The 23,089-nt window shown below is 37.9% G+C and overlaps 2 protein-coding genes across 4 annotated transcripts in view; one reads left to right on the top strand and one right to left on the bottom strand.

Annotated features, from left to right (window-relative positions):
• Window positions 1-5,696: 5,696 nt before the first annotated feature.
• Window positions 5,697-11,928, top strand: LOC111225924 (transcription factor Sp3-like). Of its 3 annotated transcripts, XM_022750975.1 has the most exons (9): window positions 5,697-6,106; window positions 6,392-6,489; window positions 7,111-7,341; window positions 7,429-8,028; window positions 8,730-8,939; window positions 9,091-9,295; window positions 9,418-9,607; window positions 10,254-10,450; window positions 11,559-11,928. In XM_022750975.1, the coding sequence occupies exons 2-9, from the start codon at window positions 6,421-6,423 to the stop codon at window positions 11,810-11,812; spliced, it is 1,956 nt and encodes a 651-aa protein (XP_022606696.1). In that variant the 5' UTR covers window positions 5,697-6,106; window positions 6,392-6,420; the 3' UTR covers window positions 11,813-11,928. The 3 variants fall into 3 exon arrangements, with proteins under 3 accessions (XP_022606696.1, XP_022606697.1, XP_022606693.1); XM_022750976.1 differs by lacking the exon at window positions 6,392-6,489; XM_022750972.1 differs by having other exon boundaries at window positions 5,697-6,489.
• Window positions 11,929-14,170: 2,242 nt separating this feature from the next.
• uggt1 (UDP-glucose glycoprotein glucosyltransferase 1) overlaps window positions 14,171-23,089 on the bottom strand; it is a 30,038-nt gene continuing 21,119 nt past the window's right edge. Inside the window, exons 28-40 of the mRNA XM_022750502.1 lie at window positions 22,284-22,473; window positions 21,689-21,847; window positions 21,398-21,483; window positions 21,153-21,237; window positions 20,017-20,105; window positions 19,484-19,588; window positions 19,226-19,310; window positions 17,950-18,132; window positions 17,199-17,359; window positions 16,907-17,021; window positions 15,983-16,099; window positions 15,472-15,616; window positions 14,171-15,341 (exon numbers count right to left, since the gene is read on the bottom strand). Coding sequence (XP_022606223.1) covers window positions 15,322-15,341; window positions 15,472-15,616; window positions 15,983-16,099; window positions 16,907-17,021; window positions 17,199-17,359; window positions 17,950-18,132; window positions 19,226-19,310; window positions 19,484-19,588; window positions 20,017-20,105; window positions 21,153-21,237; window positions 21,398-21,483; window positions 21,689-21,847; window positions 22,284-22,473 — 1,540 coding nt within the window. The 3' untranslated portion in view covers window positions 14,171-15,321. The remainder of the gene's footprint in view (window positions 15,342-15,471; window positions 15,617-15,982; window positions 16,100-16,906; window positions 17,022-17,198; window positions 17,360-17,949; window positions 18,133-19,225; window positions 19,311-19,483; window positions 19,589-20,016; window positions 20,106-21,152; window positions 21,238-21,397; window positions 21,484-21,688; window positions 21,848-22,283; window positions 22,474-23,089) is intronic.

Raw genomic sequence — 23,089 nt, 5'->3', positions numbered from 1 at the left:
TCATAAAAACGACATAGTATAATAAGGCGTAAAAAGTCCTAAAAATGTCATATGACAGTAAGGTATAAAAAGTCATAAAAACATCATAGTATAGTATGGCCAAAAAGTCATCAGGCAAAGAAAGTCCTAAAAATGTCATATGACAGTAAGGTATAAAAAGTCATAAAAACATCATAGTATAGTATGGCCAAAAAGTCATCAGGCAAAGAAAGTCCTAAAAATGTCATATGACAGTAAGGTATAAAAAGTCATAAAAACATCATAGTATAGTATGGCCAAAAAGTCATCAGGCAAAGAAAGTCCTAAAAATGTCATATGACAGTAAGGTATAAAAAGTCATAAAAACATCATAGTATAGTATGGCCAAAAAGTCATCAGGCAAAGAAAGTCCTAAAAATGTCATATGACAGTAAGGTATAAAAAGTCATAAAAACATCATAGTATAGTATGGCCAAAAAGTCATCAGGCAAAGAAAGTCCTAAAAATGTCATATGACAGTAAGGTATAAAAAGTCATAAAAACATCATAGTATAGTATGGCCAAAAAGTCATCAGGCAAAGAAAGTCCTAAAAATGTCATATGACAGTAAGGTATAAAAAGTCATAAAAACATCATAGTATAGTATGGCCAAAAAGTCATCAGGCAAAGAAAGTCCTAAAAATGTCATATGACAGTAAGGTATAAAAAGTCATAAAAACATCATAGTATAGTATGGCCAAAAAGTCATCAGGCAAAGAAAGTCCTAAAAATGTCATATGACAGTAAGGTATAAAAAGTCATAAAAACATCATAGTATAGTATGGCCAAAAAGTCATCAGGCAAAGAAAGTCCTAAAAATGTCATATGACAGTAAGGTATAAAAAGTCATAAAAACATCATAGTATAGTATGGCCAAAAAGTCATCAGGCAAAGAAAGTCCTAAAAATGTCATATGACAGTAAGGTATAAAAAGTCATAAAAACATCATAGTATAGTATGGCCAAAAAGTCATCAGGCAAAGAAAGTCCTAAAAATGTCATATGACAGTAAGGTATAAAAAGTCATAAAAACATCATAGTATAGTATGGCCAAAAAGTCATCAGGCAAAGAAAGTCCTAAAAATGTCATATGACAGTAAGGTATAAAAAGTCATAAAAACATCATAGTATAGTATGGCCAAAAAGTCATCAGGCAAAGAAAGTCCTAAAAATGTCATATGACAGTAAGGTATAAAAAGTCATAAAAACATCATAGTATAGTATGGCCAAAAAGTCATCAGGCAAAGAAAGTCCTAAAAATGTCATATGACAGTAAGGTATAAAAAGTCATAAAAACATCATAGTATAGTATGGCCAAAAAGTCATCAGGCAAAGAAAGTCCTAAAAATGTCATATGACAGTAAGGTATAAAAAGTCATAAAAACATCATAGTATAGTATGGCCAAAAAGTCATCAGGCAAAGAAAGTCCTAAAAATGTCATATGACAGTAAGGTATAAAAAGTCATAAAAACATCATAGTATAGTATGGCCAAAAAGTCATCAGGCAAAGAAAGTCCTAAAAATGTCATATGACAGTAAGGTATAAAAAGTCATAAAAACATCATAGTATAGTATGGCCAAAAAGTCATCAGGCAAAGAAAGTCCTAAAAATGTCATATGACAGTAAGGTATAAAAAGTCATAAAAACATCATAGTATAGTATGGCCAAAAAGTCATCAGGCAAAGAAAGTCCTAAAAATGTCATATGACAGTAAGGTATAAAAAGTCATAAAAACATCATAGTATAGTATGGCCAAAAAGTCATCAGGCAAAGAAAGTCCTAAAAATGTCATATGACAGTAAGGTATAAAAAGTCATAAAAACATCATAGTATAGTATGGCCAAAAAGTCATCAGGCAAAGAAAGTCCTAAAAATGTCATATGACAGTAAGGTATAAAAAGTCATAAAAACATCATAGTATAGTATGGCCAAAAAGTCATCAGGCAAAGAAAGTCCTAAAAATGTCATATGACAGTAAGGTATAAAAAGTCATAAAAACATCATAGTATAGTATGGCCAAAAAGTCATCAGGCAAAGAAAGTCCTAAAAATGTCATATGACAGTAAGGTATAAAAAGTCATAAAAACATCATAGTATAGTATGGCCAAAAAGTCATCAGGCAAAGAAAGTCCTAAAAATGTCATATGACAGTAAGGTATAAAAAGTCATAAAAACATCATAGTATAGTATGGCCAAAAAGTCATCAGGCAAAGAAAGTCCTAAAAATGTCATATGACAGTAAGGTATAAAAAGTCATAAAAACATCATAGTATAGTATGGCCAAAAAGTCATCAGGCAAAGAAAGTCCTAAAAATGTCATATGACAGTAAGGTATAAAAAGTCATAAAAACATCATAGTATAGTATGGCCAAAAAGTCATCAGGCAAAAAAAGTCCTAAAAATGTCATATGACAGTAAGGTATAAAAAGTCATAAAAACGTCATAGTATAGTAAGACATAAAAAGTCAAAAGGCAAAAAAAGTCTTAAAAAAGTCATATTCCAGTAAAGCATAAAAAGTCATAAAAATGACATAGTATAGTAAGGCGTAAAAAGTCATAAAAACGTCATAGTATAGTAAGGCATAAAAAGTCAAAAGGCAAAAAAGGTCTTAAAAAAGTCATATTACAGTAAGGCATAAAAAGTCATAAAAACGTCATAGTATAGTATGGCAAAAAAAGTGTTAAAAAAGTCATACTACAGTAAGATATAAAAAGTCATAAAAACATCATAGTATAGTAAGGCATAAAAAGTCATGAATATGACATACTATAGTAAGGCAAAAAAAAAGTCATATACCAGTAAGGCATAAAGTCATAAAAACGTCATATGACAATAAGGCATAAAAAGTCATGAATAAGACATAGTATAGTAAGGCAAAAAAAGTCAGAAAAATGTCATAGTATAGTAAGGCCTAAAAAGTCATAAGGCAAAAAAAGTCATAAAAACGTCATAGTATAGTAAGGCCTAAAAAGTCATGAGGGAAAAACGTCATTAAAATGTCATACTATAGTAAGGCATAAAAAGTCAAAAGGCAAAAAAGGTCTTAAAAAAGTCATATTACAGTAAGGCAAAAAAAGTGTTAAAAAAGTCATATTACAGTAAGGTATAAAAAGTCATAAAAACATCATAGTATAGTAAGGCATAAAAAGTCAAAAGGCAAAAAAAGTAAAAAAAATGTCATATTACAGTAAGGCATAAAAAGTCATAAAAACGACATAGTATAGCAAGGCGTAAAAAGTCATAAAAATGTCATAGTATAGTAAGGCATAAAAAGTCAAAAGGCAAAAAAGGTCTTAAAAAAGTCATATTACAGTAAGGTATAAAAAGTCATAAAAGCATCATAGTATAGTAAGGCATAAAAAGTCATGAATACAACATAGTATAGTAAGGCAAAAAAAGTCATAAAAATGTCATAGTATAGTAAGGCCTAAAAAGTCATAAAGCAAAAATAGTCATAAAAACGTCATATTACAGTAAGGCAAAAAAAGTGTTAAAAAAGTCAGGTATAAAAAGTTGAAAACATCATAGTATAGTATGGCAAAAAAGTCATAAGGCAAAAAAAGTCTTAAAAAAATCATATGACAGTAAGGTATAAAAAGTCATAAAAACGTCATAGTATAGTAAGGCAAAAAAAAGTCATAAAAACGTCATAGTATAGTAAGGCAAAAAAAAGTCATAAAAATGTCATAGTATAGTAAGTCCTAAAAAGTCATAACGCAAAAAAAGTCATAAAAACGTCATAGTATAGTAAGGCAAAAAAAAGTCATAAAAATGTCATAGTATAGTAAGTCCTAAAAAGTCATAACGCAAAAAAAGTCATAAAAACGTCATAGTATAGTAAGGCATAAAAAGATATAAAAGCGTCATATTACAGTAAAGCATAAAAAGTCATAAAAACTACATAGTATAGTAAGGCAAAAAAAAAGTCATAAGGCAAAATAAGTCTTAAAAAGTAATTACAGTAAGGCATAATAAGTCAAAAATGGCATGGTATAGTAAGGCATAAAAAGTCATGAATACGACATAGTATTGTAAAGTATAGTATAGTAATGCCTAAAAAGTCATAAGGCAAAAAAAGTCATAAAAACGTCATTGGATAGTTAGGCCTAAAAAGTAGTAATAAAAACTTCATAGTATAGTAAGGCAAAAAAAGTCGTAAAAAAAAGTCATATTACAGTAAGACAAAAAAAGCCATTAACACAACATAGTATAGTAAGTCATAAAAACGTCATAGTATAGAAAGGCAAAAGAAAGGCATAAAAAGATATAAAAAAGTCATATTACAGTAAAGCATAAAAAGTCATAAAAATGACATAGTAAAGTAAGGCAAAAAAAGTCATAAAAATGTCATAGTATAGTAAGGCCTAAAAAGTCATGAGGGAAAAAAGTCATAAAAACGTCATACTACAGTAAGGCATAAAAAGTCAAAAGGCAAAAAAGGTCTTAAAAAAGTCATATTACAGTAAGGCATAAAAAGTCATGAATGCGACATAGTATAGTAAGGCCTAAAAAGTCATAAGGCAAAAAAAGTCATAAAAACAACATTAAAAAGTAAGGCATAAAAATGTAATAGTATAGTAAAGCCTGAAAAGTGCTAAAAATGCCATAGCATAGTAAGGCCTAAAAAGTCATAAATACAACATAGAATAGTACGGCATGAAAAGTTATAAAAACATCATAGAACCGGGACCAGGCTGGGAGGGGAATCTCTTCCCAGGTTTCTTATGTTAGGTGTGGGGTTAGAGATTACAGGTAGTTTAGTTATTGCTTTCGTTTTGGTTTAGGTTAGTCTGAGTAGGCAGGTTAGAGGGGAGTCGCTGAGTCATGAAAACGACAGTATAATAAGGACTTAAAAGTCATAAAAATGTCATAGTATAGTAAGTCATAAAAAGTCATTAAAAACAACATAGTATACTAAGGCCTTAAAAGTCTTAAAAGTCACAAATATATATATATATAGGGGCCCTAAGCAGCTTAGTTCGCTTATGCCTAGTGCTGGCCTTGCTCCCACATCCTCTCAACAACTACTTACTACTACTATTTACTGGATTACTTTCAACTGTCTTACATTGTCTTCATCATGAACACACATTAAGTTTGTTGGATGTGTTCATAGAACCATAGCTGTTCAAAATTTGTATTGTGAGCAAACGGCAACTGTGGATAGAAGCTAATGATCAAAAGAACAAGGGTAAGTGAACCATTAAGTGAAGATTTTATTTTGAATGTTAATTTAAAATTAAATTCATGTTATAAATTGGTAATTTATAGTTTCACATCATATTGTGACACAGTATTCTCATAGCATTATCCTCAAAACGACAAATGAAAAACTATCTTTGATTTTTCGCTTGTAAATACCATCAGATCAGACAAAATTAGTGCTGATGAAGTAACTTTGAGATTTGCAAGGAACTTTTGGGTTATGTGGCAATAAGGACACGAAATAAACTGTTGCAACTAGCTGTAACTTAGTAAAGGGCTGTAATATTTTTTGATTGTAGTATAATGTAGGCCAGCTGCCGAATATAAAGTGAACCAAACTTTAAAAACTGAAGTGTTATGGCACCAAGAAACCCCACTGTATACAAATAACAACGACAGAGCAGGATGAATAACTTTATTTGGCATTAAATGGTAAAGTAAAGTGTGTACTTTCGACATAGACATCGCCGTTTTCCAAGTACCTCTGCTCTGATTCCCAACAACTGCATTCCTCCTCTCGTCTCTCTCAACAACAAACAGGAAACACACGTCCTATAAAAAGAATGATTGACACTCCGGTTAGCCACTGACGTCTAGCCGTGACTCACGCTCAGCCAATCGCATCAGAGAAGAAGGGCGGGACGTCCTGTAATGTGATGCAAATTGGACGGTCAAGCGTGTTGGTCCCACCTTTTTGTGTTTCCCGCACCGTCAATCAAAATAGAAAAAAAATCGACCCGAATTCACCGATCAACACTAGCCCGCCTTTGATAAAACAATCATGTTCGGAGTTTAGTTGATCAGATAATCCTCCCGCTTACTACCATTCACGCTATGACTGGTACGTAAACATTTAGCGCATCGAAGCGTGCAACTAATCGGTGAGTTTGTGCAGAAAACAGCGAAACAAGCTGCGTCTTTTTATCTTTTGCTCTGCTGCTAACTGGCTAGATATGGTTAGCTAACTGAGCTAGCAGGCTAGCCACGGAGTTGACAAAGTAAACAGTCAATCTGGGCCGGAATCGCCCCAGATTCTCCGCTGCAAAGTTGAATTTCGCAGTCAGCTCCTTTTGGACTGGAGAGTGGGGATGCTTTGCGGGCTTTTCTGGCAGGCAGGAGTTGAAGATTACAGAGTTTTGCTGAGTTTCCCCCTCTCTCCCTGCTAGCGCTAGAGCAGCCTCTGAAACAAGGAGAAATGGCGTCCGCGGACGTGGACAGCAGTCAAAGCGAGTTTCTGCAACCCGGCGGCGCAGCGGAAACACAGGTATCCGACATTTTCTAGCTCGTCTTTCTCGCTCGCTTTCGATTGCTGGTTGTGTTTTTGAGAGCATGAAGTTCACACGTTTTAAAATTTTGATGGCATGGGGTGAAAGCCGTACACTTCCTGTGTTCCCCTCAATAACGGCCACCCACTTTACCCCTGTAAAACCCGCCCATAGTGGGTAGGACACTGAAGTCAGTCACTTGGGTCGGCTCGCTGGAAGATAGCCGGTGTACCTTGGGCTTGGAGGATGCAAGGCTGTGCTAATGTGGCAGGGATAGCGTCCATAATCAAAACAGTAGCGTTCAATTGTGTTGTAATAGCCACCCATCCCCCACACCTTGCTCTCGACCATTTCTGAGCCTGTTATCTTCACTCTGCGTGTTGGTGGTTGCATACAGCTTGTGCTTGGTTTATCGTCTATACTGCGTGATCACCCACTGCCTATGATTTACTCTATATTTGATGTTTCAGCATAGTATCTGCAACCATAACTGATTTTCAGACAATAGCAGGCCTGCCTGCCTCCCTTTTCCTGTGATCTAATCTGAAGCTGAGATGAATCACTGTCTTCTTGTAGAAGTGTAATCTCTCTTTGCTAATCAGTGTTAATTTTACTCCCAGACAACAGATATGTCAGCCATTCAGCTGACAGGTTCAGACCGATGGGAGGTATTAACTCCTGTCTCAACTGGGAAAGAAGACCAGGGAGTTGTTCACATTCCAAACTCGGGAATTGTCACGTCCAACGGGCAGTATGTGCTTCCAATTGGGAGTCTTCCCAGCCAACCCATTTATGTTACTGCATCTGGGAATGAGGCTACAGCCAATGGAGTGTCAGGCATCCAGTATCAGGTAAAAGGAGAAAGAGACATGTTTAAGATACGGTAGGTGTTTTGTTCAGGTGGTGAACTTGCTTAAAACTGCCACTCCTTTGTCCAGGTCATTCCCCAAATCCAAAATGCAGATGGGACACTTGCAGGATTCCCAACACAGGGGTTGGATGATGGCACGGGGCAGATCCAGCTACTCCAAGATGGCAGCCAGGGCAGCATCGGGATCAGTTGTGCCACGACGGCGACCACAGACCTCCTGACACAGGCGGGGCAAGTACAGTCAATCCAAGGTGTCCCGCTGGCTGGGGGTACAGCATACACCAGCACAGTACCTGTAGGGCTCCCTAGCAACATAACATTCGTCCCAATAAACAGTGTGGATCTAGAGTCACTAGGGCTCACCGGAGCGCAGACGGTTCCCATTGCAACTGGGGTAACAGCTGAAGGCCAGCTGATCATGAGTGGCCAGACGCTGGAAAGTCAGGGTCAGGATGCTGGCAACAAACAGTCGCTGGTGACGGTGAGCGGCGCCAACCAAGAGCTCTATGTGTCAACCACCACGACCACTTCCTCCTCAAACTCCTCCCAACTCCCCGAAACAATTGATGGCACTGGAGTTCTGACACAAGCAACTGCTGTGTCTGCAGGCGTGTCTGATCCCTCCTCAGAGAACTTCAACTCCCACAACCACCTGCAGCAAATCCAGGTGAGTGCCTTTAACACCATATCATGTGTTATATGTGTCAAGCCTGTATGCTGCAAGGCAGTGGCTCCCAGTCTGGAGGTCAGGACCCTGTCAAGTGATATATATATTCTATGACAAAAATTGTCTTTATTTTTTCCGACCATTCCCTAATTTTTGTTTATTTTGCTTGGATACTTTCACCACTTGAGGCCTTTAAAATCCTTCATCCAAGCAATGAGCAGGAAAAATCTATCTTTGGTCCACAGTAAAGCCATAAATAGTGACATAAGGCTGGATATTTGACCTCATTACTTTTTGTTACTGTCACAAATATGTTGGTAGCACATAGTATTGAAAACCAAAAGATACTGAAAGCTGTCATTGACTGTTTGCTCAGATTTCTAGTCTTGTTTTCTACCTGAAAACAAAAATAATTTAGTTCCAATTTTGGGCAGTATTAGTTTGGAGAAGTTCTTGTACAGCTGCCTGTGCTTTTTTTAGTTCAATGAAAAAAGGGTATGGTATAAAAACACGATAATATCCCTCAAAGTAAATGTTGTTTTGGTATTGGCGTTAAAACTCAGGAATCAATACTTGTATAAAAAAAATATCAAATGATACCCAGCCCTAGTCATGACAGGTCAGCTACTTTTTTTAGCTACTAAGCTACTTTTTCAGCTTTTGAGTGTAATTTATTTTTTTCTGTTCCCTTTATCCTGCAGGTGTCATCCTCTAATGCCACTACTATCTCGCAACCAATCCTGCAGCTGTCTGGGGACAATCAGGCCCAGGTAGCCCAGGTGGCTCCAGGTCAGGACCTGACTGCAGCAGGTCAGACTCTACAGAGCGTGCAGCTGGTCAACCCTGGGACCTTCCTCATCCAGGCCCAAACTGTAACGGCTACAGGACAGATCCAGTGGCAGACTTTCCAGGTAAGCTATAAGAAGTGTGTAGGAAGTTTATTCATGTTTCAAAGCAGTAAAGTTGCCTACAGGAATTCCTTATGGGCGTCATTTAAATATTATGTAGTGTTCTTGTGCTGTAAATTGTCGTTTTACTAAAGTATATCCGATCTCTTGCTAGGTTCAGGGTGTCCAGTCACTCCAAGGGCTCCAGCTGCCCCAGGGCCAGGGTCAGGCACAACAGTTGACTTTAGCCCCGGTTCAGACCCTCCCTCTGGGCCAGGCAGGACAGGTCAGCCTGCCCAATCTCCAGACTGTCACAGTCAACTCTGTAACACAAAGCGGAGTTCAGTACACACATGGAGAGGATGCAAACAGTCCAGCTGGTATGGGATACCTGTACATACTCAACTTTCACACACATTTTTATTTGCTAATCTTAAATCACTGATCATTAATCATTGAAACCCATGATAAATCTGCACTGCTTCTTTTGTCCCTGTATCAGGTATACAGATAAAAGAGGAGCCAGACTCTGAGGAGTGGCAGCTGAGCGGAGACTCCACGCTGAACCCCAGCGACCTTAACAACCTGCGTGTTCAGATGGGAGACGAGGACATGGAGACGCCGAGCGGGGAGGGCAAGAGACTCCGCAGAGTAGCCTGCACCTGCCCCAACTGCAAAGAGTCTGGAGGAAGGTGGGGAAAACGCTAAAAAAAAAAAAAAATAATAAAAAAAATGATATGCAACGATGATAAAAAAAAAAGTCATAAAACTGAAGGATATCCTAAAACTTCAATAAGCATCATAATTACAGTAATACAAAATTATATTACCACCATATTATCCAGGCTTTTTCAGCTATAGCCAATTTTTGTACAACTATAAAATCCATTTTGATGACACATTTCTGCAATACAACTATAACACCCAGATGTTATTCATTGGAGTGGCTATTTAATGTCTCAAAACCTCAAATTAGCGTATCCTTCTTCATTCTTTTATTGTTTCAAAACTTGTGTTTAACTTTTGTTTGTTTAAGTTATTAAACTGGTTGTTCATGGGGCAATAAAAATTCACATTTCCATGCAAATTTATATTTGCATGAAAAAACATTCATGCAAATACAAAATGCAAATCTTTTGCCTAATGCTTTATCAGCACAGGGATGTAGGATTATTATTTTTTCTATCATTTGGCAGTGTTTGCATTCCTTTGTCTTTTTAAATAGCATTTTCAGGCCTTGCATTCTTTTTTTTTTGTTTCATTTTGCCATTTGTGTCAACCTGGATCATCCAGTATTTGTATCCTCTACTCATTCCATATTTTCCCTTTGTGTCACAGAGGTTCAGGCATGGGGAAGAAGAAGCAGCACATCTGCCACATCGCCGGCTGCGGGAAGGTTTACGGGAAGACGTCCCATCTCCGAGCTCACCTGCGCTGGCACAGCGGGGAGAGACCCTTCGTCTGCAACTGGATGTTCTGCGGAAAGAGGTTCACCAGGAGCGACGAGCTGCAGAGACACAGGAGGACACACACAGGTGAGACCAAGCCCACATAAGTCTTGTCAGTTATAAACACAGTTATACAGGCAACCCTGTTTATTTTTAGTACTGGCTGTTTTTATTTCCAATTGTTTTATTGTCTGAAAAGTGGATGAGCTTGGAGCTAGCTTTCAGTGGTAAACCAGGAACATGCATTCAACTTGGATGAGTGACAAGTTTGTACACGTTGAATCGCTGTTTCCTTACCAATGATACAAACCATAAAGGAATAATTTAGTTTTTCGGACATGTTCCTGTTGTTAGACCTTGCAGTTAAAACAACGGATACCGAAATATTTTCATGTTCCTAGTAGATTTTTGTCTGCAGCTGTCCATGTCATTGTTTTTGATTACACAATGTTCCGTGAAAAGAGGTGTCGAGCAGGATCTCGAAAGTGAGAAAATGAAAACTTGCAGCTGCTCCAAAGCTTAAAGCTGAGACATTTTGAATGATGTACAGCCAAGTAAGTGGCAGTTTTATGAAGGCAGTAACAATAGGCAATAACCTTGTCGTTACTTGAATTAAATCAGCAATTCTAAGTCAGTTTTTGCCTCTGTTAGTCTCTGATAAGTATTTATTATTTTTGACTTTATACTTAATGATGATAGTTGAGAATCATAAACACAAACTGTCCTTACACTTTACTGTCCACACAGTGTTTTCTCCTGAATTACTGTAGAAAAAAAGCAAGGGATGATTGTGTTCTTTGTCACAAATTATTGCTCAGTGTCTTCAAATGTTGGTGCTGTACCTGTGCCGCGGTGTAGAGTTCAGTTTAGAAATAAGAAGATAAAGGGTGGTAATGTTTTTTCTAATTTTACTGCAGGTTTTTAAAAAGTTTAAAAGAGCATTGACTTCAGTTTCCTTAAAAAGCCCTAAGTTTTAAAAAAAAAGCCTTAAATATTTTCTCTTGCCTGTCATAGTTAGTAACAGTAGTAACATTTTTTTGTGGCTTTCGAGTCGATGTGATGTGAAATGTCAGCAATTTCATATACTTAAAATAATTGTAGGCCTATTTGTCTCTACTGGCAAACGTACTGGTTACTGGTTTAACCTACTGGTTTTGCACACTTGTCTGATGTTTTTGTTTTCTTGATGTCACAGGAGAGAAGAAGTTTGTGTGCACAGAGTGCTCCAAGAGGTTTATGCGGAGCGACCACCTGGCCAAGCACATAAAGACTCACCAGAATAAAAAAGGCGGGGTTCCCTCGTCCACATCTCCGCCCACCACCGATGCCGTCATCACTACGGACGGAACCACGCTCATCCTCCAGACCGCCACTACCCACGACCTCGTAGCCAATCAGGAGATCCCTTTGCAGTTGGTCACTGTGGCACCCGGTGAGGTCATGGAATGAGGGGGTGAATGGGGCGAGTTGGCTTTTTTGAGAACTGGCCTACCACAGGGACCTCTTGGGCTCTTCTCTTCCCCTCTTACCTTTTTTTTGTTTTGTTTTTTACATATGAATATATACGTAAATATATATGACAAATATATATATTTTAAGTAAGAGTTATCATGACTTTGTTTGTTTTTTGCAGTCTTTTTATAGGCCGGCAAAAAAAAAAACATTAAAATGTGGTTGCTATGTACACGCGTAAACACACTCACTCACTCTCTCACTCTCACACACACATACACACACTCTCACACACACAAACATGCATTAACACTCAAAAAAAAAACACACAACATGAATACTCAACACAATGAAATGCCTTATTTTGTATCATACTCTTGTATAAAATGCTGGAGGTGCATGTGTTTTTTAAGCTTTGCAGATGATGTTAACTGTAAGAAATGTTTGTAAAATGGAGAAGATAATGATGAGGAGGCGTTTTTGGAAGAATGAAAACGAAGTAGTGAACCTCTCTGGGATTATTGAGTTTGTGTCTCTGGAGAGTTCTGACAAGCTCTCTGTTTGAAGCTGCGCAACATCCACGCTGAACTGTTGCACTGCTGCTGCCAGGAACAAATGCTTTTGCTTTTAGAGGAATTGTTTGTCATTTTGGTGAAAACACGCTTATTCGTTTTCTTGCCCAGAGTTAGATGAGAAGAGGGGTAGCGCTCTCATGTTTGTGCAGTAAATATGGAGCTACCACCAGTGGCTGGTTAGCTTAGCCTAGCATAACGACTGGAGATAGGGAAACAGCCTGGCTCTGTCCAAAGGTAACAGAATCTACCTCTCATTACCTCTGAAGCTCATCAGTTTACATGTATCATGTTTGTTTAATCTGTACAAAGACTCGTGTAAAAACAACGATTCATTTCATGGAGGGTTATTCTTGCCAGGCAGCCAGTGTGGGACATTACTGCTTCCAGCTAAGAAATAATCCGGTACATAACCTTCCTGGAAAAATGGCAGATTGATGTTTTTACACCTCAGTTTTTGTATATCTTAAACAAACAAAATACAGCGTGTTAATTCATGAACTTTTGAGGTGCTGGTAGGTGGATTTGGTTACCTTTGGACAGAGCTAGGCTCGCTGTTTTCCCTGTTTCCCATCTAGTTCTTGGCAAGGAAGTGAATAAGCTTTTTTCCTGAAATGTCAAACTTTTCCTTTGCAGCAGCTGTCGCCCAATCATTGACAGCCAACAGGATGGTGACGCTGATGTCTTGCCATGCTGTTTCAAACAGAGCAGGAGGTTCAGCTGGTTAGAGAAAAGGACGTCAGTGCCACTGTTTACTGATCTGAAGTTGTTTTCCCACCTTGAGAGGGGGGAAATAGATGCAAGCCGCTCTGAAAAAGGGCAACTTCTTCCAGCATCTGGTCAGTCTGAACAGAATGTCTCATCTGTCCTCACGAGCACACCGTCCGCTGTGCTTATCCACATCAAAACACGTCTTTACTTTACTTTCTTTTTGCATATTTTTGTTGTAAATTTGCATTGTATTTCAGTTTTCCTGTGTTTCTTCGCCGATCTGGGTGTCATATAAATGAAAGCCACGTGATGGTGATCATAGATTTTAAAAAGTAGAGTGGTTACCTCTGAATTCCTGCAGGGCTTTTCGTTGTCAATGTAAGCTGCACATGGCTGCAGGAGGAGAACATGCACCAGTGTTGCCATGTGAAGAAAACTGAGAAACGGATGCAACAAATCAGCAAGCCCTCAAGGGCATTTTTGTCATCGAACATTCCAGTCGGACACCAGATGATGTGGGATTAGTTTTGCAATAACTGCTCCGTTGGTAATTCTGGCCAGATGTCACTCAAGTCAAAAGGAAAACAATCATGCCATTGTTTGTTATTTTTCCTTTTTTTTTTTTTTTTTTTAAATTTTAATTAATGTAATCTCTTCCTCTGTTTGTCTGTTATGTTTGTAGCATTCATTTACATGTATATTATCTTATTTTCACATTGTTTATAGAAGCCATTACTTAGTTAACTGAATTTGTTGTATCAAGACCTTATTTTAAGTGATTTTTTTAAAGAATTGGTGTAAAAACTGAATGTTACCTTTTGTAAAACATTTTTTCAAATGGATCACAATAAAAGTCTGAAACCTTCCAGTGACAGGTTTTGTGTTTTGGGGGTAACATCAAGGTATCTTACTCACAAATTGTCAACTGCTCTGTTTGCTTGCTAACTACATTTTGAACTTTCAATTCAAACAAGTGGTGTTCAGGTGTAATAACAGAGTTCATAAGTAAAAAAAAAAAAAATCAACCTAAGTCGTAACGTACGAAACGGATAAAATACTCTGGACCATTTCTTTATTGGGGATTTTTATTTAACAAAAATATCTTACAGCCAAAACAGGATGTTAATGACAAATCCATGGATGATACCAAGATACAGAAAATCAAATATTTTTCAGCCAAACTTCAATGTCATGGCTGCTCTTCCCTTACAGTACCATAAACTAAACCAGATAACAACCTCTCCCCTTTCTTCCAATTCATACGTAACGCTGCAACCTGCACAGGCTTCGGACGTCCTTCCCTGAGAGTCACAGTGGCATTAATATTCCACAAGAAACTGGAGAATCGATCAAGCCTGCTGATTTTGTTCTTAATTTTATGCTAAATACCAGATGATGATGAGTGTAAACATCATTACCATTAATTTCTGAATTCCAATCACATTCCCTTAAAGTGTTAAGTTTAGATTGGGCACAAAGCATCTTCTATAGCTTGAGGTGATTCTTAAGAAATATGAACAGTGGCTCCACCACTGCACAAAATAATGTATATGTAGCTGTATCAATAATTTTCCAGACTTACTATGCTTTTTCTAAATGTCTCAAGTGGGACTAGGCAGAAATGTTAGATTTTATTTACGAAATAATTCAAGGTAAACTGTACTAAAAAGTCATGGGATCATAGTTCACTGTATGTCAGTTTGATTATTTTCTTTTATTTTGCATTCATTTGCTATGTTGATTAAAAAATCTTATTAATGTCATCATATTGACTGACAAAGATTTGGCCCAGATGTTTGGTTTGTCAGAAACTCAAGTTAACCAGCAGTGAGATTTTTCTGTTCACCTCCCTTTGTGCTTCGACCACAGCCAGAACCAGAATCCCAATCAGTGCAAACTTACAGACTGACATCTATTACAGGGGAAAGAAAAACTATACTGAAAGAAAAAATAGAATTCATATTTATGATTCGCTTCACAAAATACATTCTCACAGTCACCACTTGCACACACACGCATACAGAAAAGCCTCTTACACCTGACCACTAAAATTCCCCATCGTACACATTATATAAAAAGAACAAAACAGAACATTATTTTAACCATCTAGCACTGATTGTGGTCATTCAGCAGTCCCCAAGGCATAAGAGGAACTTCTCTTCATGAAGCGGACTCTTTAAACAGAGTCCAGTTCACCGCCTCATCACAGCCACAGCAGGATCCTCACAACTCTATGTGAACATCTGACAGAGAGACGAAGAAGATGAAAATTTATCGACTTGATTTATATGGACTTGGCACACAAATTTTGTTCTCATAATTTCTACTTGAGCATGTATTAAACCTGCATGTGTGTCTGTCAGTGTTGAGTACCTGTGCCCTGCTGCTTTGTTTTGTGGCTTGCTCCCCCCTGGACTCTGGTCTGCAGACGTTTAATCTCTTGGTCATAATCGGTCCACTCGGCCACGATCCTCACAGCAGCCTGCAGCTTGGGCTCCTTGGTCATGGGGTTGTTACACTGAAATCAGGAAAAATGAAAAGAATTGGATGAAATAATTAACTATGATTTCTGTCCTTACTATTACTTTACTATTGCAATTATTTTATTTTATTTCTACAAAGGACGTAACACTTATTTAGAATATCAAACACTATTTACCCAAATACTACTCTAAAGTAAGTCAATTATTTCCTCACAATTGGCCTGTCTGCCCTCTAGTGGCTGTTAAGAGTCATTGCATATGTAACAAATCCAATCAGTCCTCCCTGGATCTCACTCCCTGCATCTCTTATTTGAGCACTTTATCCTGTTACTATCCCTGACGTCTACACACACACACACCATACACACACATACAGACACATACAGACAAACTTTTGTTACCAGATCTATTGTTTTGGCGCTCTTCTTGGAGCTGTCGTCACACCAGGTCTCACACCACAGCCACTCCTGAGGCAGAGACTTGATGGGCACCTGGTGGATCATGTTGTTGGGCAGATCCTGAAAAAACAATGAAAAGCGAGACCTGTGAGAGAGGCAGGGGCAGAAACTAATATTTTATACGTCAAAGCTGTAGATTCATTAATGACTGATTTTGTTTTTTTCAAACATTTAACATTATGACATAAAGGTTCGGCAATAATGTACATGTAAGCGTGGGAAGAAGCATCTGTTTAATGAACACTTCCCAGTCTGCATCGTCACAATCTGCTGCTTTTATGTTTGTTGTCAGTCGTGTGGTAATGCAGGCACAATCAAGGATGTGTTCAAGGACATAAGGGAGTCCCACATGTAAAAAGTCAGCTGCTAAACAGTGTTGAAATCACAATATTGTCATAAAAGCATAACCATAAGAGAAAAAACAATAAGTAAACAGTGTTTGTTATGAAAATATAAGATGAATTTAGTAGTTTCTTTGAGGGTGCTGTTCAACAACCAACTCTCACATCTCTAATTACAGAGCTTCTTTGAACACAACGGAAAGTTTTCACTGCAGTGCCTTCTAGCAACCACACAGTCACAACGTTGACAAAAAATCAAAAGCAACAAGAAGTTCTTTGTGATAGTTTTAGGAGTTTCATAAAACTGAAATGAATGGAAACTACTGGAAACTGGAATACTGGTATTAAATTAGTCATTAATAATGTTATGCTATGGAAAACTGTTAGTGATAATGTCAGCTGTATTACATAAAACATGAACTACACCATGTAAGATACTTTGCAATGCAAGGTGACAAAAACTGTCTTAGTGTTCAGAATCAGATCTCCAAGGCGCTTTAAAATGAAAAGATGGACAGTCACAGACCTGGTCCAGGTTGGAAAGGCTGTTTGGGTCTTGGCTGAGCCCCTGGTACTGTCCTCTGAGCCGATCTCCTGCTGCTATTTTCCTGAATTTCTTCAGGTCGACCACATATAAGGCGCTGCACAGGATAAATAACGGTAACACATGAAATATGCAGGAAAGTATGAGAAATGGATTGAAAAAAAGAGTCAAAATGTGTGTGTGCGTGTTTGACAGTGATAGACTTTTAAAGCGTTGTTGACACAGGGGCTGAGTTGACTGTTACACTGCAGCTGAGCTTCCACAATGTGTCTACCTGATGTGATATTTGCGTCCAGCGAGGTGGCTCGCCCAGTAGCCAGACTTCCAGAAGCGATAACCATCCATCTCCCTGCGGCTCTCGCAAAACGGGGTGTAGCCGTACGGAGCTCCCTCCAGGTCAAAGTCACGCAGATCCTTCAGGTCTGTCCGCACAATCTGTGGGAGAGGAGGATGAGGATCACTTAAGGACAGCTACTACCAATCCTTTCTCGATTGTTTGTCTATAAAATGACGGAAACTACTGAAAAATCATCATCACATTTTTCTAGAGCTGAAGATGATGTCTTCAAATTGTTTGTTTTGTCCAACAACCACCAGCAAATATTGATATCTCAGATTGAATTTTTGGCACTTTTCCTCAAATAAAGATAAAAAGTTTTTTTGATTACCAAAATACTTGCCAATTTCTGTTCTGATGATTAATCATTTAAACTGTAGATCAATTCTGACTGTCTGAAAGTCTGTACTAGGATTAGATCATTGCAAAAAGCCCCACTATGTGACATGACTGAGCGAATTAACTAAAATCTATTGCCACATGCAGCAGATCTAAATTTTCCATAAACTTTATAAAAGTCCTGAAGAGTTACAGTTTCTTTGGCGCTATCAGAATCATCAACACCAACGTGCAACATTTTCCTTATCTAGTTCCCTTTAAATCATCAGCTTATGATATATGAACAGTCAAAGGAACAAATATTTGAATGTTTGGATAGCAGTGTTTGTACAGCTTCGTCTGAGCTAACCTGGTCAGCGTCCACAAACAGGATCTTGTCGACAGCGAGAGGAAACAGCACGTCCAGGAACAGGATCTTGTAGCCCCAGATGATCCTCTGCTTCTCGGTCTGTTGGTGTAACCAGCGAGGCCACTTGTATTGGACCAGCTCGTACTGGAAACCATATTCCTTGGCCATGTGGGGGATGAACTCCTGCAAAAATGATTACACACAGAAACACACCTGTCTGATATCTACCAACTGAGGGTAAGAATCTTTATCTGAATGCAGGTGTAAAGCAGGTTAAACTTTTCAGATGTAGCATCTGACTACTGCTTTTTGATTAAAAAAAAAAAAAGTGTAACAGTCATATTCTGTCATGCAAAAAGTTGAGAAATATGCAAACTATGAAAAGTAATTTAACATTCCTAAAGCTAAATTTGTTGGATATTGATGCTTTCTGTAACATTAAACTGTATATTGGTTTATCACAACAGATTTGTTATTATTGTGTCATTGCTCCACCGTTTTGTGTCCTGTTGCCACACGATTCGTGTTTTGTCTGGACAATGCTAATTTTGTTGCCATTGTTGTCGGTCCTGCTGTCCTACGTTTCTGTTTCTTAACCTGTCACATCTACTCAAAGGGCTGCGGCTGAAAATCATCAGACTGGCTAACACTGGCACATGTACAGAAACGATGAATAATGTGTTTTTCTCCTTTTAAATTAAAACAGTGAAATGAACTGAAATGCTTTGGTGGATTCCAGTTTTTTGTTTTTTTTTCAACCAGTTAACAGAAGGCACAACTCTCTGTAGACTATATCATTATGTTGATATTCAAAACAATCCTTCAAACTGAAACACTTGCTGGAGCCTCTAGTTAATGGGCTGAGTGGGAATCTGGGTTATAAAACCAAATCACTCATCAGTGTCTTCAGATATCAATGTGTATTTTTGCTTTCTGACTTCATACATTGATACAGTATCTGAATATCTGAAGGATCATGAGGCTTAACAACCAAAACCAGAGTGAAAATAGTAAAAAGAGAACATCAATGATAATGAGGAATGGAACTGTGAGCCAAGAAAAGCACTGAAGTCCGATCATTTATCAGGAGATTTTCCTCTAGCAGAGCATTAAAAAATCTCATCCCTGTTGCATCTTTCACCTTGATTTTCACAACTCCTGTGTGAAGAGAGAAAGCTAAAGCCGTCAAGAGAAAATCTCCACATTAACGGTGATATGCCAGCTGATTCTTCAAGCAACACCGGTGAAGAAAAAAAGAAAGAAAGAAAAATCCTACCTTGAAAGTCGGGGACAGGTAGTTCTTGAGGAACCAGAACTTGACGGGAGTTTTGGTGTTCTTCAGAACTGACAGCATCATAATCCTGAGAAGGGAAGAACGATAAAAAGACTGGTTGCAACAGAGCTGGGAGAACAAAACTACTAAAAAAAAATAATTAAAAAAAGTCAATAAAGGAAGTTAAGATGCTAGTTTTTGAGAATTTTGGTTGATATGACAATCCCATTTTCTTTGTCCTGTCACATCTCTGACACAAACCTGAGGAACCTCTCATACAGATGCCCCGAGGCCACAGAGAAGATGTTGATCACATCGTCTTTCTCCTGCTTCGGCTCCTCCATCTTTCCTCCACCTGTGAACCCTCTGAAAGGCAAAAGACAAATAAAACACGTGACTAGACAGTTTATACATTTCTAACAGAATAAATACAAAAACACATTCATCGCATAAATCAAAAGACATGTTTGTATTTATGTGCTGTTGTTAGGGCTGCAACTGACAATTATTTTGGTTATTGATCAATTGATAAACCAAAGGTTCAGAATCCAAAGATATTCAATTTACAATGATGTAAAATGCAGAAATTTTTTTTAGATAAGTCTTACATTTGAGAAGCCAGAACCAAAGAATATTTGACATTTTTGCTTTGAAAAAGAGTTGGCCATTAAAAAAAAAAAAGAAAAAAAAAAAAAAGACCAAAATCATTGATGATTACATTTCCATTAATCAACTAACTGATAAATCCACTAATTTGTGGAGCAGGTGTCAGTCAGTTTAAACCAAAGTTGTACCTGGTCAGAGATTTCCAGAAGCCTGTCTCACTCTCCTCAGTCCCATCGCTCAGCAGCTCCTCGTTGAACTTGTCTGGTTTCTTCTGGACCTGATCAACACACAATTTTAAAAATCAGTAAGTGAAAAAACCAATAGGAAAGATGTCTTTGTCACGATTCTTTTAAAATTAATTTTAAATGAAGGGGTAAAATAATTTACATGACGTGATTGTGTATTTCTTTTCATACGTGTTGGTGACTGTTGACTTTTGCTTGCACACATGTATGTGTATATGTTGTCTGGATATCATGAAAACAAAGGTCATCCAGCCCTGATTTTATGGACCAAACTTGTCTTATTTGAAAATTAACAAAATATAGTAAAATAAAATTCATAGATTTTGCGACTGTCTGATCTCTGGCACAGAAACTAGTCGGACTGGTTCTGCCTGACAACCATCTTTGATATCAGAGTAGTAACAACACGCTGTTAAATGTTATGAACAAATTAAACAAGAAGTAATTTTTGTATGGCAGTCGTCTGGAAAGTTTCAGCTATGATTACACTGCACATGGAGAACTTGAACGACATGTTTTGACATGATTTGCCAATATGAATCTGTAATAGCTGATAAGAGTTATGTAAACTCTTATTTATGTACAAGGATGACATATCAAAGGCCGTATGTGCTGGATTTGAAAACTTTGGCAACTCTTCGTAGTAGTACCAAAACGAAAGCGTGGTAGACAGCAATGTTAGATGCTATGATCACATAAAATATTCTACATATATTAAAAAATACTGAGACAAAATCTGAGGCAAAACCTGTTTTCATTTTCCATTTATTTGTCCCTTTAGATATATAAAATTCCCATTGAGATGTGTAATTTTACCCATGTCATTTATGCACCTACTGTATATATGTTCTGCATTATGTAAAAGGTTCAACACAGACTGGAGTCTCTTCTACTCATCAAAATTTATGAGCTGAGAAATTGAGGAGGAGAAATGTTGCCACTCACTCATCGTCCTGGATTTGCTTTTATTTAGTTGGGGACAAAAAATAAATCAGCAAAATGTGTTGAAGGACATATTCCTATCACTGTTTCCAGGCTGTTGTGCCAGACAGTCATCACTTTATCAGTGGTGAACTGACCTTGACTTTAATGATCCTGCTCTTGAAGTTGTTCAGCACAACTACGATGTCGTCTGAGTCTGCTGGAGAGTCCGTGCCATCGTGGCTGCAACATGAAGATCGAAAGGATAAGAAAAATATTAAAGCAGAAAGTTTACAACTAATGTTTAAATCCAAGTGTAGGAGTGTGGGCTGAATTTATAAACTAATAAGACGTTTTTAAGACTGTGACACGATATAACTGGTTGTCCAACTCGTTGTCTCACCTGTAAATCTTGTAGATTTCATCAGAGCGTCCTTTCCTCAGCTTCAGGATCCAGGCACCTGGGTTGGCCTTGAGCTGAAAGTAACCCTACAGAGAAGAACACAGGACATTTACAGTGTTTGTGACTAAATCCAGGCTACAGGCTAAATCCAAACAGAAAGGGAGGAATACATCATTTACCATCCAAGAAAGCACTAAGAAATATTAACAAACTATAACAGTTGGCAAAGTTGTTTGTGGTTCAGCAACTTTTTTTAAGAAGAGAGGATCAAAGTTTGAACCTATATCGTACCAGGTTTGCCATGACGATGGTGTCCACGATGACTGGCTCGGAGGCGGTTCCCAGGGTGAACTGGAGCCCACGCGGCGGCTGGCCTGAGCTGACGTCAAAACAATGGCCTTCCAACAAAAGATGCTCCAGTTCGTATTCTGCTGCTACAATATTCTCCACCTGCAATCACCAGAGGAGTCAAGTTGAGTAAAGTTTATGTCGTGCAGCCCAATATCGACAACCACTGTCTTTGCAGACACTAATAAACAAAGGTTCCTGAATAAACCCAAGGTTGTCAGGATGAGAGGAGAAAACTCTCCAAAATCTTCAGCACATAAGCAAAAATGGAAGAAATGTTAGTGGGGAACATTTTAAGAGATCACAGATATTGGGACGACTGTGTGTCCAACAGGAGGCAAAGACAAAAGGCAAAGTGGAATACTGAAGTCGGTATCCAGAAATCTAAGTAAGGGGGCCATGTACATGGAATCAGTGTTTAAACACTGACCGAGTTTATTGCTGGAAATGGGTAAAACAAAAAACTCTTGGAGAAACACCTTTAAATATTTCACCACTACAGATCTCGATTGAACCCAGAAACCCAGAGTTTCTATACCTCCTCCAGGTAGATGTTGTCCAGGTCGTATCGAGTGTGCACAGACTCGACCATCCAGCTCTCGGGAGTGTTGAGGTTCAAGGTGAAGAGTGGAGATTGAGGCATATCAAGGAACTTGGCCATGGGGCCAGGAGAGAAACTACTGTCAGTCTGAAATGTCACCTCCGGCTCCAACACATAACGGTAAAAACTGGAAGAAAACACAGGGGAATCACTTGTTACACAAGCAACAACTAGTTATACTTTCAGTGCAGGTGCAGGAGGAGTCTTCATGCCTTTAACAACCATTTAGTGGATGATTATCATTGTTAGTTTTTACTGACTTTTTCAGAAAATACCAGCGTTTCTAAAAAGGAACAGACTGGCTTAAAATGTTAACCACCAGCATTAATAACTGACCTTGACTTCCTAGCTTTTTCCAGAGCTTTCACCATACTATATGTGCACATTACAGGTGAAAGCTCTGGAAAAGGCCAGAGAGAGAAGTCCTAAAAGTGTTGCTGTAGATTAAATCCACCCATCCAATTCCAAGAAGATAACATGATATGCTTGAAAGGTCTGAAAAAAACACTTTTGTCAAAATCTAAAACATTTTTCAAAAGGATTTTAAAATTAAATCTATGTCCCCACACATCCTGAACTTATGTTTCCTGCTGCAAGAGGACACTAATCACCAGTGATTATGCAACACAGTCTATAAGTTAAAAAACAATAAATTATTTAAAGTAGAGACTCTGAGCACAGTCTGTGATATTTTTAAAGTCTAATGAATTCAAAGCAAATTTTCACTTGTTTTTTTATAATTA

The sequence above is a fragment of the Seriola dumerili genome, unplaced genomic scaffold (assembly GCF_002260705.1).
Source record: "Seriola dumerili isolate Sdu_G_001 unplaced genomic scaffold, Sdu_1.0 BDQW01000149.1, whole genome shotgun sequence".
Classification (NCBI taxonomy): Eukaryota; Metazoa; Chordata; class Actinopteri; order Carangiformes; family Carangidae; genus Seriola; species Seriola dumerili.
The sequence above is the reverse complement of the archived record's forward strand: the minus strand, read 5'-3'. Positions and strand labels throughout refer to the sequence as shown.